General features: G+C 44.2%; 1 protein-coding gene across 1 annotated transcript in view; it reads left to right on the forward strand.

Moving 5' to 3' along the window:
* The first annotated feature begins 2,842 nt into the window (after nt 1–2,842).
* LOC126109517 (glycoprotein-N-acetylgalactosamine 3-beta-galactosyltransferase 1-like) overlaps nt 2,843–21,616 on the forward strand; it is a 54,364-nt gene continuing 35,590 nt past the window's right edge. Inside the window, exons 1-2 of the mRNA XM_049914538.1 lie at nt 2,843–2,924; nt 14,405–14,563. Coding sequence (XP_049770495.1) covers nt 2,843–2,924; nt 14,405–14,563 — 241 coding nt within the window. The remainder of the gene's footprint in view (nt 2,925–14,404; nt 14,564–21,616) is intronic.

The raw sequence follows: 21,616 nt of genomic DNA on the forward strand, positions 1-21,616 counted from the left end.
TCTCAGACTTTTTCATTTTAGGTTTTACAGGAGCGATCTACTACACATGGGCTAGATCAGTTGGCTCTATCTTAGCCCTTCCATTTGTTAGTGATTTTAGAATATTCGCAAGCTGTATTGTGGGCAATGTTGTGGGTACTGGAACAGACGGAACATATCTGTACTGAGAAATTTAGCCTCTACTCTCACTGTAAGAGTGCCCTTGTTCTATACAACGCATGTGTCCAAAAGACACATAGGCCCAGAACAGTTAAGGCTCCCTTCTCTACCTACAGAACCTTGGGAAGTAGCTGTCATTCGGCTGACTACTAGGGCACAAGTAATTCAGGGAAATCAGTTTAGTGGCTATGACTGTCAAGAAAGCGCGTATCCCAAATCCCAAAGCTCAGTGTGCCATCCCACCATCCAAGATTACTCATTAGGATATATTCAGTCCCTGCCCCATTGAAGTAGTTATCATGAATACCGGATCTTACCATGCCATACAACTCATTAGGGTAGCATTCAAGTCCATTGTTGCTCAAAGTTGGTAAAATGCTAATGAAGAACTGCACAAAAGTGTTGAAGTCTTTTGATGTATAACTTGTCAGATGCTCTGCATTCAAGATGTTATGGAGATAACATAGATCTCTGTGTGCGGTTGGATGATGTACATACATATCCGCTGGATATATGCTTTTTACTCGTAAGTGCTGCAATATAAACAGGGATAGTGATATGCGGTAGTGTCACGTGCACAAAAAATGAAAGTGTAGTGCGTTGGCGAAGCTGTTATTTGTACTGGGATTATTCATATGAAAAGGTTTCGACGTGATTATGGTCGCACGAGGGCATTTAAGACACTTTGAACGTGGACTGGTAGTCGGAGCTAGACACATGAGACTTTCCATTTGGGAAATCGTTAGGAAATTCAATATTCCGAGATACACAGTGTCAAGAGTGTGATTCAAATGGCTCTGAGCACTATGGGACTTAACTTCTGAGGTCATCAGTCCCCTAGAACTTAGAACTACGTAAACCTAACTAACCTAAGGACATCACACACATCCATGCCCGAGGCAGGATTCGAACCTGCGACCGTAGTGGTCGTGCGGTTCCAGATTGTGGCGCCTAGAACCGCTCGGCCACCCTGGCTGGTGTCAAAAGTGTGCCAGGAATACCAAATTTTAGGCATTATCTCTTTTATCACGAACATCGCAGTGGCTGACGGACTTCACATAACGACCGAGAGCAGCGACGTTTGCGTGTAGTTGTCAGTACTAACAGACAATCACCACTGTATGAAATAAGCGCAAAAATTAATGTGGGACGTACAGCGAAAGAATCCGTTTAGGCAATGTGGCGAAATTTTGCGTTTATGTGCTATGCTAGCAGACTACTGACCCGAGTGCCTTTGATAACAGCACGATATCGCCTGCAGTGCCTTTACCGGGTTCATGACCATATCTTTTGGAACCTAGACGACTGGAATACCATGCCTGTTCAGATAAGTACGGATTTCAGTTGGCACGAGCTGATGGTAGGGTTAGTGTGGTGCAGACTCCATGAAGCCATGAAACCAAGTTTTCAACAATGCACTGTGCAAGCTTGGTGGTGGCACCATAATGTGTGGTCTGTGTTTAAATGGAATGGACCGGATCCTCTGGTCGAACTGAACATCTTAGAGACCATTTGCAACCATTGATGGACTTCATGTTCCCAAACAACGATGTCATGCCACTGGGCAATGGTTGTTTGCGATTGGTTTGAAGAACATTGTGGACTGTTTGAGCCAATGGTCGCCCGACATCAATCCCATCGAACATTTATGCGACATAATCGAGAGAGCAGTTCGTGTGCAAAATCCTTCCCCAGCAAGACTTTCGCAATTATGGACGGCTCAATTTTTATGCATGGACGACTCAATATTTCCGAATGGGACTTCAAATGACTTGCCGAGTCAACGCAGTGTCGAGTTGCTGCATTACACCAGACAAAAGGTGGTCCGACACGATATTAGGAGGTATCCCTTAGCTTCTGTCATCTCAGCGTAATCCACTCATCAAAAAAGCATATTTCCAAATTACTCACCAATAATGGATTTGGACGTTCCTTTTATGTTTATACAGGAAGGTGGTTGTGTACATAAGGCGAATTCGTCCATCATTGCCACTCCGCCTCATCAGGGGCATGCAATTGCGGCTTGTAAACAAACGCAGTACGCCAGAGCTGAGTTCTTGTGAATCCACTGTTGTCCGTGTGCCTTGTATTGTGGCACAGTACCTCACAACAGGCTCTCTGTGGCAGACCGTATCTAAATCATTGGGGAGAAAACAAGAGACAAGCTGACGTTGCGGATATTGTTCGCGTTAATCAGTGTGGTGTCTCCAGACGGCGGAAAAAATTCCAGGAAACGCATTCAGGGGCGGATCGACATCGCGAAATCTGTCCACGCAAAACTCCAGCAGCTCAGGACCGCTTTGTAAAGGTATCTGCACGGAGACACCCTACAAAGACAGCGACTACTCTGCGCCACAAGCTTCGAGAAGCAACAGGGTTACCAGAAGTACCCAAACTGTGTGCAACAGACTTCATGATGGAGAGTTGTACAGCTGAAGACCTCTCAAGACTCCACCACTGCGTCCACGTCGCAGGGGTGCTCGTGTAAGATGGGCTGGAGCAAGTGAACATTGGACACCAGACCAATGGACCTAATCGCTGTTTGCAGACGAAGTGCGAATAGGCTTGCATCCAGACGACGATTCTGTTCGCATACAGGGGCGACCAGGGAAGACCAGTCATCCCTCAATGGTGTGGCACGTCGCCAACGATCTGGCGGCTCAATCATAATCTGGCAGGTGCCATGTATGACATCCGCACAACACTCCTTGCAATTGAAGGCAACATGATTGCTGCAATGTATGAAAACAGCGTTCTCCGACCAAGTCAGTAGTTTTGCAGAAACTGTAGGGAAAAGGTTCGCTCTACGGGACGATAACACCTGTCCTCATCGTACTGGCAGTGTGAAGGTATCTGACACGATGTAGGATCAGAAGAATGGATTGGCCAGCATGCTCACCAGATATGAATTGGATAGAGAATGGATGGAGGTTGCTCATAAGAGTGATTTCTAATCGTAATTAACCTTCATTACCGATTAAAGCCCTCAGGAATGCTGCCATTATGGAGTGGGGAAAATGTCTCAAGAGGCCTGCAATGAGTCGTTACTGAGCATGCCCGGTAGCATTCAAGAATGCCTGAGGATTCGTGGAGGATCTACACGTTATTGAATAGTGCACTGAACGCACAATTTATGTTTTTTGATATTATGGGACAATGCAAAGTTCTTTTTTTTTCCAAAAATGTCCCTTTTTCCTTTCATAATAGATTTAAAGGAAACATAGTATAGTTTCCTTTTGCGTAATATTCTGTATTATCAAAAACAGAGTGTAAGACATCAATCTCATTTCAAGATATGAGAAACAAATATATCCTTAACTTTTTTTTGGTGGGTGTATACAATGTACTGTTTTGATGTAGGTGTAGCGTACAGTATCCTCACTGTTGAGATAGCGCATGATGCTTGGTTGAGAGATGAGAGGCTGGAAGTGGCAGCAATGAGGTGCGGTTAGTATTTTTTAGATTTTAGATTAGATTTACTTTCATTCCAATTGATCCGTAGTGAGGAGGTCCTCCAGGATGTGGAACATGTCAGAAAAACAACAATACATGACAAATATTTACAACTAAAACAAATAAGCTAATGTACCGTTCCACAGGTCCCAAGTGGAATGATCGTCATTTTTTAATGAACACTAAGTCATTTTACAAATACTAATGCACTGAATTTAAAATAAAAAAGTTTATTTATTTATAAGGTAATAAACATGTAATACAACTACTGTAATACTTATTTACAATGAACACATTACTGCACTAAATGGTGCAGAAGTTACACACACACACACACACACACACACACACACACACACACACACACACACACACACACACACACACACATTTTCAGTGAACACATTACTGCACTGAAGTTATGTTGTACTTATATGCAAATCAGTTGGTTTTACTAAGAAATTCATCAATGTAGTAGAAGGAGTTGGCCACCAATAAATCCTTCAGGCTTCTCTTAAACTGAATTTCATTGGTTGTTAAGCTTTTTATGGCTGCTGGCAAGTTATTGAAAATGTGTGTTCCTGAATAATGCACACCTTTTTGTACAAGGCTAAGTGACTTTAAATCCTTGTGAAGATTATTCTTATTTCTAGTATTGATTCCATGAATTGAGCTGTTGGTTTGAAAAAGTGATATATTTTTAATGACAAATTTCATTAAGGAATAAATATATTGGGAAGCTGTAGTTAGTATCCCTAGTTCCCTAAACAGGCTTCTGCAGTATGTTCTTGAGTTCACACCACATATAACTCTTACTGCACATTTTTGTGCCCGGAAAACTTTAGCTTGGGTTGATGAATTACCCCAAAAAATAATCCCATATTACATTATGGAATGAAAGTAAGCATAGTATGCCAGCTTTTTCATTTTTATATCCCCTATGTCTGACAAAATTCGCATTGCAAACAGAGATTTGTTAAGACGCTTCACCCCTGCCGTTCCTCCTCCTGGACACTGACGGAGATGAAGGCCTTCACACTCGCCTCAGAATTGAGCACAGCCTGATAACACAAGACTTCCTGCTCTGGTGGGTGGCTGTCCAATGTGAGACATTGAAAAATAAATGTTCTGTTGGAGTAGATGACCTCTCTAACAAGTTATTAAAACAATGTGGAGCAATTACAGCTGATGTTTTGAGTCACATATGTAATGCATCACTGACTCAGGGTACTTTTCCAGACAGGTCAAAATATGCCATTTTTAGGCCTCTCTACAAAAAGGGGGAAACCACAGAAGTCAATAATTACCGGCCAGTATCCTTGCTTACAGCATTTTCAAAAATCTTTGAGAAAGTAATGTACTAAAGAGTGGTTAGCCATTTCAACAGTAATGGGATACTTAGTAAATCACAGTTAGGATTTCAGAAATGCTGTTCCACTGAGACAGCAGTATACAATTTCACTGTACACATAATAGTCTTTAAATAGTGAAATGTCACCAGTAGGGATATTCTGCTACTTATCCAAAGCATTCATTGTGTGAACCATGACATTATGTTAGAGAAATTACAATATTATGGTATAAACGGAACAGCATATGAGTGGGTTAAGTCATATCTACAGAACAGGAAGCAAAGAGTCTCTTTACATGCTTCAAGTGATTCAAAGGAATTTGTCACTTCATCTAACTGGGGTGAAATTACATTAGGTGTTCCACAAGGTTCGATCATGGGTCTCCTCCTGTTCTTGATATATGTGAATGATCTCCCTTCTTATGTGAAACAAACTGCTGAACTGACACTGTTTGCTGATGATACAAGCATAATTATTAATCCAGTAAAAGTAAGTCCGATAGAAAATTATACAAATAAGGTCTTTGGAAAAGTTATTAATTGATTTTCTGCGAATGGGCTTGCTCTGATCTTTGAAAAAACACAGTACATCCAATTTTCTGCTGCAAAAAGTATAATTCCTTCAATAAACATAACACATCAAAAGAAGTCAGTAGCCAGTGTAGAGCATACTAAGTTTTTGGGTGTGCATATAAATGAGAATCTTAATTGGAAAATTCATTTGATGGATCTCCTAAAGCGACTAGGTTCAGCAACTTTTGCAATCAGAATAATTGCCGATTTTGAGGATGTAGAAATTAGTAAGCTAACATACTCTGCATACTTCCACTCTCTGATGTCATATGGAATAATATTCTGGGGCAACTCAACTCTCAGGCAAAAGGTATTCACTGCTCAAAAGAAAGTAGTTAGACTAATGTGTGGGGTTCATAGTCGCACATCTTGTAGGCATCTGTTTAAAAGGTTAGGAATTCTTGCAACTGCTTCACAGTACATTTACTCAGTAATGAAATTTTTTCTCAACAACATGGACCAGTTTAAAATCAACGGAGACATTCATGATTACAATACCAGAAAAAAGAAAGACCTACACTGTTCTTTACTTAAACTATCTTTGGCACAGAAAGGGGTAAAATATGCTGCTATAAAACTTTTTGATAAATTACCAGATGAAATAAAATGTCTGACAGACAGCAGTAATAGTTTCAAAAACAAACTGAAATCATACCTCCTTGACAACTCCTTCTATACCATAGATGAATTCTTGAATGTGAGTAAATAAATCTGGGGCTATAATATGAGTTTTATGCCATTTAAGGGAATGGGATAGAGAATAGCAATATTTAGGTATAACACTATAATGTAAAAAAAAAACTTGTTTCCTGTACGCATTTCTTATGCATTTGACACGTTCCACATCATAACGGTTTTTCCGTGCTATTGATCAATGGAACACGTAACTAACTAGCAAAAGAGCAGTGAATGGTTTATCAGATGATGTGTCCTCTGTTTTAGCATGTAATGAGACAAGTGTGGTGAAACTTTGAAGAGCTTGTGAACCGTCTGACTTTCTCCCTTAGACAAGCCTACAAATTAAAATTAGGGGAGTAAATTTTTGTACAGAGATAGAAGGGAGTGTAACGAACAACATACTAAAAATCCTGACCAGTGACGGTGGAGTTGGGAGGGCATTTAAAGGTTACTTTTTTACGGTTTTTCTCGACTGTCTTGAAAATCGCAGCTTCTAGCGAAAATGTTTCTCAATACAAAATTAAACTACATTATATTGCCTACAAAACAGTTCCTTTAAATTTTTTCTCTAGGACTAATAGTTACTGCGTTGCAGGGGATGGAAAAATCTGATTACTAAAAATGTTTTAATGGGATAAAATTAATGTGTATTGTTAGATAACGTGGGTTAAGAACAAATATTACATTTTTGTACTGCATATAAGTGCAGTAGAACCGTATTAGCGGATAAACTGTATTTTGGGAGTGGAGGTTAGAAACATGAGGGAAGATAGGTCGCCAGATTGTGGTCATACACTTCCTCCTTCGTGCTGTCTACCACACTGAAGAGTCTGTCCCTAGAGTAACATGCTGTCAGTACGTATTTGACAATCTCAATTTGTCTCCACTACCTATAGCGTTTATTAACCTTACGGAAAAACCCTAAGAACTTATGGAACAACCTAATACATTACGACACTTTTTGTAATAGTTGGCCGGCGGGGGTGGCCGAGCGGTTCTAGGCGCTTCAGTTCGGAACCGCGCTGCTGCTACGGTCGCAGGTTCGAATCCTGCCTCGGGCATGGATGTGTGTGATGTCCTTAGGTTAGTTAGGTTTAAGTGGTTCTAAGTCTAGGGGACTGATGACCTCAAGGTGTTAAGTCCCACAGTGCTTAGAGCCATTTGAACCTTTTTTTTTAACCTACAGAGGAGCAGGTATGTAATCGTAGACGTGTCGCATTATCAGTATTCATTCACAGTGATTTGAGTACGTATTTTCATCTCTAATTGTTTTTGTCATGTAATTTTGTTAATTATTACGTAAGGTAGTCTCACTTCCATCTTTAATTAGCAACCAACCATCATACCTGAGTTGTTATTCTCATAAGTGCAATTAATATCACACTCTACCGTGCTGATTACTCCCGTTGTGTTTAGCGAAATTCCTTCCCCTGCCAGCCCACGGCTACTTCCAGAACCGCTGCAGACCTCGCTGACCTTGGCCGCAGATCCCGTTGCCTCCCCAGGGACCCACCCCCTCCCCCTTCCCTCCCGGGCGCTTTCACTGCACAGAACTGGGAGGACACTCCCTCACCCCCCCTCCTCCTTCACACGCATTCCGCATTCCTCATGCCAGACCCTCACCGCTAACCACAACCCGCAAACATCTGTCGGCACTCGGCAGCCTCCTCGGGCAATCAACACCCGAACGCACCAAGCTGCATATTGCACTTGCAAATGTCCAATCTCTGCATCTCTGCCAGCTCACTTCGACGAGTTCAAATATACACTCCTGGAAATGGAAAAAAGAACACATTGACACCGGTGTGTCAGACCCACCATACTTGCTCCGGACACTGCGAGAGGGCTGTACAAGCAATGATCACACGCACGGCACAGCGGACACACCAGGAACCGCGGTGTTGGCCGTCGAATGGCGCTAGCTGCGCAGCATTTGTGCACCGCCGCCGTCAGTGTCAGCCAGTTTGCCGTGGCATACGGAGCTCCATCGCAGTCTTTAACACTGGTAGCATGCCGCGACAGCGTGGACGTGAACCGTATGTGCAGTTGACGGACTTTGAGCGAGGGCGTATAGTGGGCATGCGGGAGGCCGGGTGGACGTACCGCCGAATTGCTCAACACGTGGGGCGTGAGGTCTCCACAGTACATCGATGTTGTCGCCAGTGGTCGGCGGAAGGTGCACGTACCCGTCGACCTGGGACCGGACCGCAGCGACGCACGGATGCACGCCAAGACCGTAGGATCCTACGCAGTGCCGTAGGGGACCGCACAGCCACTTCCCAGCAAATTAGGGACACTGTTGCTCCTGGGGTATCGGCGAGGACCATTCGCAGCCGTCTCCATGAAGCTGGGCTACGGTCCCGCACACCGTTAGGCCGTCTTCCGCTCACGCCCCAACATCGAGCAGCCCGCCTCCAGTGGTGTCGCGACAGGCGTGAATGGAGAGACGAATGGCGACGTGTCGTCTTCAGCGATGAGAGTCGCTTCTGCCTTGGTGGCAATGATGGTCGTATGCGTGTTTGGCGCCGTGCAGGTGAGCGCCACAATCAGGACTGCATACGACCGAGGCACACAGGGCCAACACCCGGCATCATGATGTGGGGAGCGATCTCCTACACTGGCCGTACACCACTGGTGATCGTCGAGGGGACACTGAATAGTGCACGGTACATCCAAACCGTCATCGAACCCATCGTTCTACCATTCCTAGACCGGCAAGGGAACTTGCTGTTCCAACAGGACAATGCACGTCCGCATGTATCCCGTGCCACCCAACGTGCTCTAGAAGGTGTAAGTCAACTACACTGGCCAGCAAGATCTCCGGATCTGTCCCCCATTGAGCATGTTTGGGACTGGATGAAGCGTCGTCTCACGCGGTCTGCACGTCCAGCACGAACGCTGGTCCAACTGAGGCGCCAGGTGGAAATGGCATGGCAAGTCGTTCCACAGGACTACATCCAGCATCTCTACGATCGTCTCCATGGGAGAATAGCAGCCTGCATTGCTGCGAAAGGTGGATATACACTGTACTAGTGCCGACATTGTGCATGCTCTGTTGCCTGTGTCTATGTGCCTGTGGTTCTGTCAGTGTGATCATGTGATGTATCTGACCCCAGGAATGTGTCAATAAAGTTTCCCCTTCCTGGGACAATGAATTCACGGTGTTCTTATTTCAATTTCCAGGAGTGTATATTTCAAACTACTGATATACACGTAATACTTTTGTCAGAGACTTGGCTCAAACCAAGTATTCCTACAGCTTCCGTAAACCTAGATTGCTATATCTTTCTCAGGCACGACAGATGCAACAGACGAGGGGGCGGAGTAGGGGCGTACATACGCTCTGATTTGTCACCTATTGTACTACATACATCCGACAACAATGTAGATAAACAAGAGGAATATATGTTCATAGAGACCAAATCTCTTAACAGAAAGTGCTTAATATGTGTCCTTTACAAACCTCCTAAAGTAGGTGGGTTCGCCTGCTTCGAAACTGCCCTCTCTAGTCTCGAATCGTCATATGAACATGTAATTATAGCAGGTGACACTAACATTAATTTTCTGCGCAATAGTCCTTCCACTGGGAAATTTGAGAGGATGCTTTCTTCCTCAAATATGACGCTACTTCAGCTGGCACCTACTCATGACACGACTACCAGTCACACTTTCATAGATATATTCGCAACGAAATCTCTAAACAGAATAATCCGCACCTCTCAAATATCTGCGCCTGGCATGTCTGCCCATGACATCATTTTCATGACGTATTCACTACAATGTCCTAGAAAGAAACAAAAACTGTCTACATACCGAGACTTCAAACACATAAATTTGCCTGAATTCGAAACTGAGGCACAAGAAATAGTTTGGGGGATGACCTCTACTCCCCTCATGGACATAAACCACAAACTCCAGGATTTCACTAACAAAATTACTCAACTATATGACAAATATGCTCCAATAAAGACCAGAAAAGTAAAAAGGAAACCTGCTCCGTGGCTGACTGATGAACTAAAATAGCTCATGAATCTCAGAGACGCTGCACATCAAGCATAAAAGATACACCCTACAACTGAAAATCATACTGTATAGAAGCAGAAACGAAACAGTCAGTCAAGCGGTGAGAAATGCTAAGCTCAGGCATGCCCTTACATTAGCTAACAATAGATGTAGACCAGCTATTCTGTGGAAAAACCTCCGTAGTCTCGGTTTAGGCAAAATAAAAGTTGCAGAAAATCCCATGGTCCCAGCTGAAGAACTAAACCGATTCTTCACATTACCTATAACCATAATTGAACCGAAAAAAAGAATCATTGATTACTTCATGAGGATGAACGACTGTAGCAAAGAAAAATTTTATCTACAGCACGTCACTTGCAATACTGTCAAGAAAGCCATAATGCAGATTAGATCAGCATCTACTGGACATGATGGCATCACTATCCAGATGGTAAAACTTATTGATCAACTACTGCCCTCTATAACAGACATTTCCAACGATTCATTAATCACAAGTGTTTTCCCTGAGGCCTGGAAACTGGGACAAACTAAGCCACTGCCTAAAAAGGACATCGCCACAGCACCCTCTGACTACCGCCCCATCTGCCTTCTTCCTGCACTATCAAAGGCCTTAGAATATACAGTCCATGACCAGCTCACCAACTACCTAACTACTAACAACCTACTAGACGAATACTAATGAGGTTTCCGTAAACATCGAAGCACAACATCCGCACTGATAAAGGTGACAGATGACCTGAAACTTGCCATGGACAGACATGAAGCGACTACCATTTGCTTGTTAGATTTCAGCAAAGCATTTGATACTGTCGACTTCGACATCTTACTAGCCAAACTTAGCGGTCTAAATTTCTCACCAAGTGCAGTGGAGTGGTTCCGCTCATACATGACTTCTCGTCAGCAACGCGTCCCGTCCGGGAATATAAAATCACAATGGCGGCAGCTAATGTCAGGCGTTCCCCAAGGTTCAGTATTAGTTACTATACTCTTCTCCCTGTATGTCAATGATGTGTCATCGGTTCTGACCTATTGCAAATATCATATGTATGCAGATGACCTTCAGTTGTATCTAAGTGCGAAACCAAGCAATCTTAAGAAAGCTATTGAAAATTTCAATACTGACCTCGATGCACTATCAAAATGGGCACAGGACCTAGGACTAAAACTAAACCCATCTAAAACCCAAGCGGTACTTGTTGGTCACTCTAAGCTCATTAGCCCAAAACATCGGGAATCCGTACCATCTCTTATCCTTAATGGAACAAATATTAACTTCTCTCCCTCAGCAAAGAGTCTGGGAGTAATAATAGATGAAAATCTAAATTGGACAGAGCATGTAACTGCAATGTGCAAAAAAGCATCTGCATCCCTTCATGTCCTACAAAAATATAAAAAACTCTTCCCTTTCGATCTGAAAAAGAAATAAGTACAAATGTTTATACTACCAATCATTGACTACAGCGATATTATCCTACAAGTCCCCTCTCTGGAAAATTCGCGACGTCTGGAACTGGTCATGAATGCCTGCGTCCGATATATCTGTGACGTTCGACTCCATGATCACATTTCACCGGCATATGCAAAATTGCCCTGGCTGCGTGCAGACAAACGCAGAGATTTCCACACACTCTCTCTCATCTACTGCCTTATAAATGTACACTGTCCCTCATAACTCTCCTCGTCCTTAACGCTTATGTCGGAACAACATGACAGAAACACGTTTCCATCATAATAAAATCCTCTATGTTCCACTGCATCGCTCAGTCACCTTCGCCAAGTCCTTTACAGTAGCAGGAACTCGACTCTGGAATAACCTCCATCGTTATGTTAGAGAACTTAAAAACATGTCCGGCTTCAAAAAACAGTTAATGATATATCTACTTAAGCAACAGTAATGCGAATTACGCGAAGCGAAATGTAGTGTGAAGAGAGCTATGCGAGAGGCGTTCAATGAATTCGAAAGTAAAGTTCTATGTACTGACTTGGCAGAAAATCCTAAGAAATTTTGGTCTTATGTCAAAGCGGTAGGTGGATCAAAACAAAATGTCCAGACACTCTGTGACCAAAATGGTACTGAAACAGAGGATGACAGACTAAAGGCCGAAATACTAAATGTCTTTTTCCAAAGTTGTTTCACAGAGGAAGATTGCACTGTAGTTCCTTCTCTAGATTGTCGCACAGATGACAAAATGGTAGATATCGAAATAGACGACAGAGGGATAGAGAAACAATTAAAATCGCTCAATAGAGGAAAGTCCTCTGGACCTGATGGGATACCAGTTCAATTTTACACAGATTACGCGAGGGAACTTGCCCCCCTTCTTGCAGCGGTGTACCGTAGGTCTCTAGAAGAGCGTAGCGTTCCAAAGGATTGGAAAAGGGCACAGGTCATCCCCGTTTTCAAGAAGGGACGTCGAACAGATGTGCAGAACTATAGACCTATATCTCTAACGTCGATCAGTTGTAGAATTTTGGAACACGTATTGTGTTCGAGTATAATGACTTTTCTGGAGACTAGAAATCTACTCTGTAGGAATCAGCATGGGTTTCGAAAAAGACGGTCATGTGAAACCCAGCTCGCGCTATTCGTCCACGAGACTCAGAGGGCCATAGACACGGGTTCACAGGTAGATGCTGTGTTTCTTGACTTCCGCAAGGCGTTCGATACAGTTCCCCACAGTCGTTTATTGAACAAAGTAAGAGCATATGGACTATCAGACCAATTGTGTGATTGGATTGAGGAGTTCCTAGATAACAGGACGCAGCATGTTATTCTCAATGGAGAGAAGTCTTCCGAAGTAAGAGTAATTTCAGGTGTGCCGCAGGGGAGTGTCATAGGACCGTTGCTATTCACAATATACATAAACGACCTGGTGGATGACATCGGAAGTTCACTGAGGCTTTTTGCAGATGATGCTGTGGTGTATCGAGAGGTTGTAACAATGGAAAATTGTACTGAAATGCAGGAGGATCTGCAGCGAATTGACGCATGGTGCAGGGAATGGCAACTAAATCTCAATGTAGACAAGTATAATGTGCTGCGAATACACAGAAAGATAGATCCTTTATCATTTAGCTACAAAATAGCAGGTCAGCAACTGGAAGCAGTTAATACCATAAATTATCTGGGAGTACGCATTAGGAGTGATTTAAAATGGAATGATCATATAATGTTGATTGTCGGTAAAGCAGATGCCAGACTGAGATTCATTGGAAGAATCCTAAGGAAATGCAATCCGAAAACAAAGGAAGTAGGTTACAGTACGCTTGTTCGCCCACTGCTTGAATACTGCTCAGCAGTGTGGGATCCGTACCAGATAGGGTTGATACAAGACATAGAGAAGATCCAACGGAGAGCAGCGCGCTTCGTTACAGGATCATTTAGTAATCGCGAAAGCGTTACGGAGACGATAGATAAACTCCAGTGGAAGACTCTGCAGGAGAGACGCTCAGTAGCTCGGTACGGGCTTTTGTCAAAGTTTCGAGAACATACCTTCACCGAAGAGTCAAGCAGTATATTGCTCCCTCCTACGTATATCTCGCGAAGAGACCATGAGGATAAAATCAGAGAGATTAGAGCCCACACAGAGGCATACCGACAATCCTTCTTTCCACGAACAATACGAGACTGGAATAGAAGGGAGAACCGATAGAGGTACTGAAGGTACCCTCCGCCACACACCGTCAGGTGGCTTGCGGAGTATGGATGTAGATGTAGATGTAGATGAATGCACTTCACCTCATTACTTCCCTCTTTCCCCCTCCTTAAATCTCCCTTCCCCAAAACTCGCTATACTACTAAACATCTACTTTACACACCAAGATATTAATTTACATCTGCACAAATCTTCGTTACTATTGCCAATTTTTCTCATGTTTCTCATTATTATTTGATTTTTTACTGTTATTATTATTGCTTTTATCATAATTTGTATGTATAGCACCTGTTGTAAAAATACTGCCAGCATTTACTTTATTTGGTCTTAGTCACTACTCTTCATTCATATTGTCACTAGAGTAATCCAATGTTCTTATTTAAACTTTTGTCATGATGTAACTCTGATGTGTGAAATGCTGCATGTGTGGAACACTGGTCCGATGTAAGAGAGGGCCTGATGGCCCTAATCTGATCAGATTAAATAAATAAATAAAAATATTATCCGGTAGGTGAAAGCTGCCAGCTGGATGGAGAGAATCCATTGGAGAAGGTGCGCGTGCTGTGTGTGGTGATCACGCAGCCAGAGAACCACCGTGACAAGGCGCTCGCCGTCAAGGAGACGTGGGGACAGCGGTGCTCGGAACTCCTCTTCTTCAGCTCTCAGCTGGGTAAGCCGCCTGCTCTGAACAGCGCTCATCATCTGGCGTATGTCACATAAACACAGAAGAATCAGTCATCCCAGGCAGCGCCGCACTCACGACCATTTTGTTTTGGGCGTGGGGGGGGGGGGGGAGGGGGGGAGATCGGAAAGCTAATTTTATCTACGAGGGCAGTTCAATAAGTAATGCAACACATTTTTTTTTCTGAAACAGGGGTTGTTTTATTCAGCATTGAAATACACCAGGTTATTCCCCAAACTTTTAGCTACACAACACTATTTTTCAACGTAATCTCCATTCAATGCTAAGGCCTTACGCCACCTTGAAATGAGGGCCTGTATGCCTGCACGGTACCATTCCACTGGTCGATGTCGGAGCCAACGTCGTACTGCATCAATAACTTCATCATCCGCGTAGTGCCTCCCACGGATTGCGTCCTTCATTGGGCCAAACATGTGGAAATCCGACGGTGCGAGATCGGGGCTGTAGGGTGCATGAGCAAGAACAGTCCACTGAAGTTTTGTGAGCTCCTCTCGGGTGCGAAGACTTGTGTGAGGTCTTGCGTTGTCATGAAGAAGGAGAAGTTCGTTCAGATTTTTGTGCCTACGAAGACGCTGAAGTCGTTTCTTCAATTTCTGAAGAGTAGCACAATACACTTCACAGTTGATCGTTTGACCATGGGGAAGGACATCGAACAGAATAACCCCTTCAGCGTCCCAGAAGACTGTAACCATGACTTTACCGGCTGAGGGTATGGCTTTAAACTTTTTCTTGGTAGGGGAGTGGGTGTGGCGCCACTCCATTGATTGCCGTTTTGTTTCAGGTTCGAAGTGATGAACCCATGTTTCATCGCCTGTAACAATCTTTGACAAGAAATTGTCACTCTCAGCCATATGACGAGCAAGCAATTCCGCACAGATGGTTCTCCTTTGCTCTTTATGGTGTTCGGTTAGACAACGAGGGACCCAGCGGGAACAAACCTTTGAATATCCCAACTGGTGAACAATTGTGACGGCACTACCAACAGAGATGTCAAGTTGAGCACTGAGTTGTTTGATGGTGATCCGTCGATCATCTCGAACGAGTGTGTTCGCACGCTCCGCCATTGCAGGTGTCACAGCTGTGTACGACCGGCTCGCACGCGGGAGATCAGTCTTGCTTGACCTTGCGGCGATGATGACACACGCTTTGCCCAACGACTCACCGTGCTTTTGTCCACTGCCAGATCACCGTAGACATTCTGCAAGCGCCTATGAATATCTGAGATGCCCTGGTTTTCCGCCAAAAGAAACTCGATCACTGCCCGTTGTTTGCAACGCACATCCGTTACAGACGCCATTTTAACAGCTCCGTACAGCGCTGCCACCTGTCAGAAGTCAATGAAACTATACGAGAAGAAGCGGGAATGTTTGAAAATATTCCACAAGAAATTTCCGGTTTTTTCAACCAAAATAGGCCGAGAAAAAAAATGTGTTGCATTACTTATTGAACTGCCCTCGTAGTATGACTTTACTATAAATATAGATTCGATTGAACCTTTTAACAGAAAAGACAAATGGACAGGAACTGATTTGCTGCATCCCCCCCCCCCCCCCTCTGCGTGCGGGTCCGCATATCACGCAATCTGGTCACCCTGCACTGTAGCAAGATTTATTAGTTTATTATTCGGTTACTGTTACAGAACTCAAGGATGGACTTCTCTCACGCTAAGTTGGTTACTCTAAACGAAAATATCTGAAACATATAATTTATTTAACTTGGAAAGATTAGGGCCATCAGGCCCTCCCTTACATTTAACCAGGCATTCTACATATTGTACGTTCATATGTTATAGTAGGCATGTTAAACTACAGCTAGTAAAAGACATACACATACAGTTTATATTCGTAGATGATAAGTATTGCGATGATTAGACGTTATGATAAAGACAGATTTTAGATAGGAGTGCTAGTAGCAGTGTATATGAGGGAACTCATGGTGGTGGTGATCGGTTTGCGGGCGCTCAACTGCGCGATCATCAGCGCCCGTACAAAGTCCCAATTTTTTACACACTCCAATTTTTAAAAATACAAAGTAGCCACTGTCGCGGATGGTGATGACGAAATGGTGAGGCTAACACAGACACGCAGTCCCCGGGCAGAGAAAATCCCCACCTGGCTGGAATCGAAACCGGGATCCCATGATCCAGAGGCAGCAACGCTAGCCACTACACCACGAGATGCGGACGAAACTGAAGGTGAAGGGAGGGGAAGAACAAGGGCGTGATGAAATGCAGTTAAGAAAATATAAGGTAGAAGGAGACTGCATGGCTAATGGAGATAGAAGAAGAGAAAGGAGCAAGATAGGAGGCACTAGCTTTGTTATTTGACAGGGGGGAAGATTGGCCGTGTACATTAATTTTGCGGAAAACGTTGTGAGGGTGATAGCAGTAAATACTTCAACTTCTTAAAAGCAGCATGGGTTATGTCATAAAGCTGCACTTGAAATTTTAGTTTTTTTCTCGGAATTGGTTGGCTTTAGATGTACTTTCAATTTACCTAGGTAGTGCGTACCCCTTGTAAGATAATCATTTAATGTAATCTACCTAATTAGCGGAAACATGACTTTGAAATAAGGTCATGGGGACTAATCTTTTTTTTTCCTATTGAATCGGTGGATACGAATACTGTCCGATGTTATGATTATGAACAATCAGTGATCAAACCCCAGTTGGTATCATTTACAATTTCCATTTAGCTCTAGTTGGAAACAGTGAGTTCGAACCTGGTATCATTTGTGTGCTAGGCATTTTATAATTACAGTACATATTAAGTAATGACGTTTTCTGTAGGCTTCGGAAGAGAGGTATTTTATATCTCGTTAAATAAGTCTTTCTGGTTTACAAATGTTTATAGGTGGATAAAATGCTTAATGCAATTTTACTTTCGAAGAATTGAAATGAAAAATTAAAATGTGTTCATTATTCGCAATAAATCCATTGACTGGAGATGGCATGGTGAGCCTGTTTCTATCAACCGTACAGTTGAAGAAAGGATGTAAAATAGTGAATGCGCCGGCTTACTAAAATGCGCTCTTAACTGAGAACACACATACTTTATACCGAACAAACCGAAAATTTACTTCCAGTATCTAACTGGGTCGACAGGTGTCTTATAAGCTGATCGATGAAAACTCTGTTACGTGACTTCGAGCTACTGTCTTCACTTTCTTACATGGTTTGAGGTGCTTGCTTTGATATCATTGGACGGAGCTTAAAGATAACTTTGATAGGTCTTTCCACTTTACGTTACCCTTCCTGCTAAAATCATTCGGTATTTTCTTTTTCTACCGGAAAGGCATGGTACACAAGTTTTCGAACAAGAATTCTAACCTTCGGTCTATTCCGTTGTGTTCCGAAATAGCCCAGAAGCAGCAGTGTTGCACCTAAATTTTTCTTTACATGGCCAAGTATGGCACAGAGACTAGAGACAAAGCAAGTTAATTAGCTGAGACTTGTCCTTGCCCGATCTATTTTCAGCTGCACGGAAATCTTTACCCAGTTACAAACGTAGTAATGTTGTGAAACTGTTCGCCATATACTCTGCTCTAGAAGAGTTGAAGCTTTATATATACTGTAGCGCCAAAGAAACTGGTATAGGCATGCATATTCAAATACAGAGATATGTAAACAACCACAACAGGGCGCTGCGGTCGGCAATGCCTATGTAAGTCAACAAGTGTCTGGTGCAGTTGTTAGAACGGTTGCTACTGCTACAATGGCAGGTTATCAAGATTTAAGTCAGTTTGAACGTGATGTTATAGTCGGCGCACAGCATCTCCGAGGTAACGATGAAGTTGGGATTTTCCCGTACGACCATTTCACAAGTGTAATGTAAATATCACGATTCCGGTAAAACACCAAATCCCCGATATCGCTGCGACCAGAAAAAGATCTTACAAGAAAGCGGCCAACGGCGACTGAAAAGAATAGTTCAGCATAACAGAAATGCAACCCTTCAGCAGATTTTGCAGATTTCACTGTTGGGGCATCAGCAAGTGTGAACATGCGATCTATTCAATGAAACATCATTGCTATGGGCTTTCGGAGCCGAAGGCCCACTCGTGCACCCTTGATGACTGCACGACACAAAGCTTTACACCTCGCCTGGGCCCGTTAACACTGACATTGGACTGTTGATGACTGGAAACGTGTTGCCTGGTCGTACGAGTCTCGTTTCAAATTGTATCGAGCGGATGGACATTTACGTGTATGGAGACAACCTCATGAATCCATGGACCCTGCAAGTCAACAGGGGACTGTTCAGGCTGGTGGAGGCTCTGTAATGGCGTGGGGCGTGTGCATTTGGAGTGACAGGGGACCCCTGATACGTCGAGATACGACTCTTGACATGTGACACGTACGTAAGCATCCTGTCTGATCACCTACACCCATTCATGTCCATTGTGCGTTCCGGCGGACTTGGGCAATTCCAGCAGGGCAATGCTACACCCCATCCGTCCAGAATTGCTACAGAGTGACTCCAGGAACACTTATGAAAACACTTCCGTCCTCTAACAAACTCCCCAGACGTGAACATTATTGAGCATATCTGGGATGCCTTGCAACGTGCTGTTCAAGAGAGATCTCCACCCCCTTGTACTCTTACAGATTTATAGACAGCCCTGCAGTATTCTTGCGTCAGTTCCCCCCAGTACTACTTTACACGTTAGTCGAGTCCATGCCACGTCGTGTTGGGGCACTTCTACGTGCTCGAGGTGGATGTGCATGATATTAGGCAGGTGTACCAATTTCTTTGGCCCTTCAGTGTATGAACACGTGGTCTCTATTCTTACAAACAGGTCTGTATGAACAGAGACCACGGATTCATCTAGGGAATCACTGTCCCACGCATAGGCTGTCATCACACAAAACTATCAGCTGCATTCAGGGTCCAGGTGAATGGTGTCACAATGTGTTCAGCGATGAATGGTCTGCCCCAGGGAGTGCATATGAATGGGGTCACATTGCGTTCAGCGATGAACTGCAGTTCTGCACTACCCTGTATGACCATTGTTGGCGAGTGTGGTGGGGAACTGGAAATGCACAAGTTCGGTGAGGGGAGCCATCGGGTATGACTTGAGGTCACAGCTGATAGTGAGTGAGAGAACTCTGAGAGCACAATGGTATGCCATGGGTATCCTGTGCCCTCATCTGTTACCACTCATGTGACAGTGTCATGGTGCCATTTTTCGACAGGACAAGGTTCATCCACACGAGAGTATTTTGCTTAATGTTGAGGTAGTCCTGCAGCCACCAAGATCCCCATATCTTTCATTGATAGAGCGTGTGTGGGACCATTGTAGACATCAACTCTGTCCCAGTGCCAGCATCCAGGAGATCAAGGACAAGTTACAATAGTTGTGGCCCAGCTTGCCTCAGGAGAGGATACACCAGCTTTATGCCACCCTTTCCAACTGGATCAGTGCATCCATGCAGGACAGAGGGGGTGTAACGACATGCTGATAAGTGTGCTGAGACTTTATTTTTTTAAGATTTGATTCAATTTTTTAATCGCTGAGATAACATCACACACCCTGTCGACCCATGGAGGTTCTGTTTGTTTTTTGTCCCCTTTGGTTTACTTTACATTTTTTGTCAGACAGTAAAGTATCACCTCAACACGTTCAAAAAGAAATGAGCTGGAGGCATAATTACAGAAACCAGTACCTGTACGTTACATGTATTGACCCTGGCTGTTGAGACACTTAGCCCACTGTGACAAAAGGCGATGAATGGCTTTCTCATAAAATTCCCAGGGCTGCATGTTAACCAGTTAAGCACATACAGCTGGACGTCGTTGTCCGCCGCTCGTGGTCTCGCGGTAGCGTTCTCGCTTCCCGAGCACGGGGTCCCGGGTTCGATTCCCGGCGGGGTCAGGGATTTTCACCTGCCTCGAGATGACTGGGTGTTTGTGTTGTCCTCATCATTTCATCATCATCCAGGAAAGTGGCGACATTGGACTGAGCAAAGATTGGATAATTGTACGGGCGCTGATAACCACGCAGTTGAGCGCCCCACAAAAACCAAACATCATCATCTCAGCTGGACGTCGTTGTCTGAGGTGAATCGTTTGCCCCTCAGAGCCTTTTTAAGTGGACCAAAAATGGCGTAATCACAGGGAGAGAGGTCTGGACTGTATGGAGGGTGGCCGAGAACCTCCCATTTGAATTTCTGCAGGAGTGCCGCGACTGTGTTGGCTGTATAGGCTTTGCATTGTCGTGGAGCAGAATGACCGCACGGGTGAGATTGCTGGGAATTCACTGTTGTCCCTTGCTGCAGAAAGTGTATCAGAAGAGGGCCACCTTGGTCATAGAAGAGCGTCATCATAACCTTTCCTGCACTTGTGTGGATGGCCTTGGGTTTTTTTTTGTGGTGGTGACCCTGGATGCTTCCACTGGAGACTTCGTTGTTTCGATTCTGGTTCGATGTGATGACACCATGACTCATCTCCAGCCACCACTCGTGCCGGGAATGCATTCCCTTCCTGAACATAGCACTGCAGATAAGCAAGACAGTGGGCCATTCGATATGCTTCCTGGTGTGGTTGAAGACTGTGGGGCACACATCGGGCACACGCTTTGCGAATGTGGAGTCTTTCCTTCATGATGGTGTGAACACTTCTGACGCTCAATACGACCGCGGTGGCTATGGCTTTCAGTGTCACTCTGCGGTCTTGGGTAATGAGTGCATCCATCAGCTGGACGATATCGTCGGTAATGCAGTGTGGTGCTCCAGACTGTAAATCATCAGTTAATGACACCCGTCCTTCCCTGAAGCACTTGCAAGGGACATGCAGTGTTCGCTGGGCACTTGTGACATTCGTCAGTGAATGTCCACTCCTTCCGCTGTCAGAAAACGAACAATACCTCTTTGCTCTTCTTTTGACGCCTCCATGTCACTGTTTGCAACGCCACTGGCAGCGTTTGACGATTGATGCATGCTGCTACTAGCTGTGTATAGTCACGGGATGTACACACGTGCCATCTAGCGATGGGCTGCGAACTTCCACGCCCTGGTCGGAA

This window comes from Schistocerca cancellata, chromosome 12 (genome assembly GCF_023864275.1).
Source record: "Schistocerca cancellata isolate TAMUIC-IGC-003103 chromosome 12, iqSchCanc2.1, whole genome shotgun sequence".
Classification (NCBI taxonomy): domain Eukaryota; kingdom Metazoa; phylum Arthropoda; class Insecta; order Orthoptera; family Acrididae; genus Schistocerca; species Schistocerca cancellata.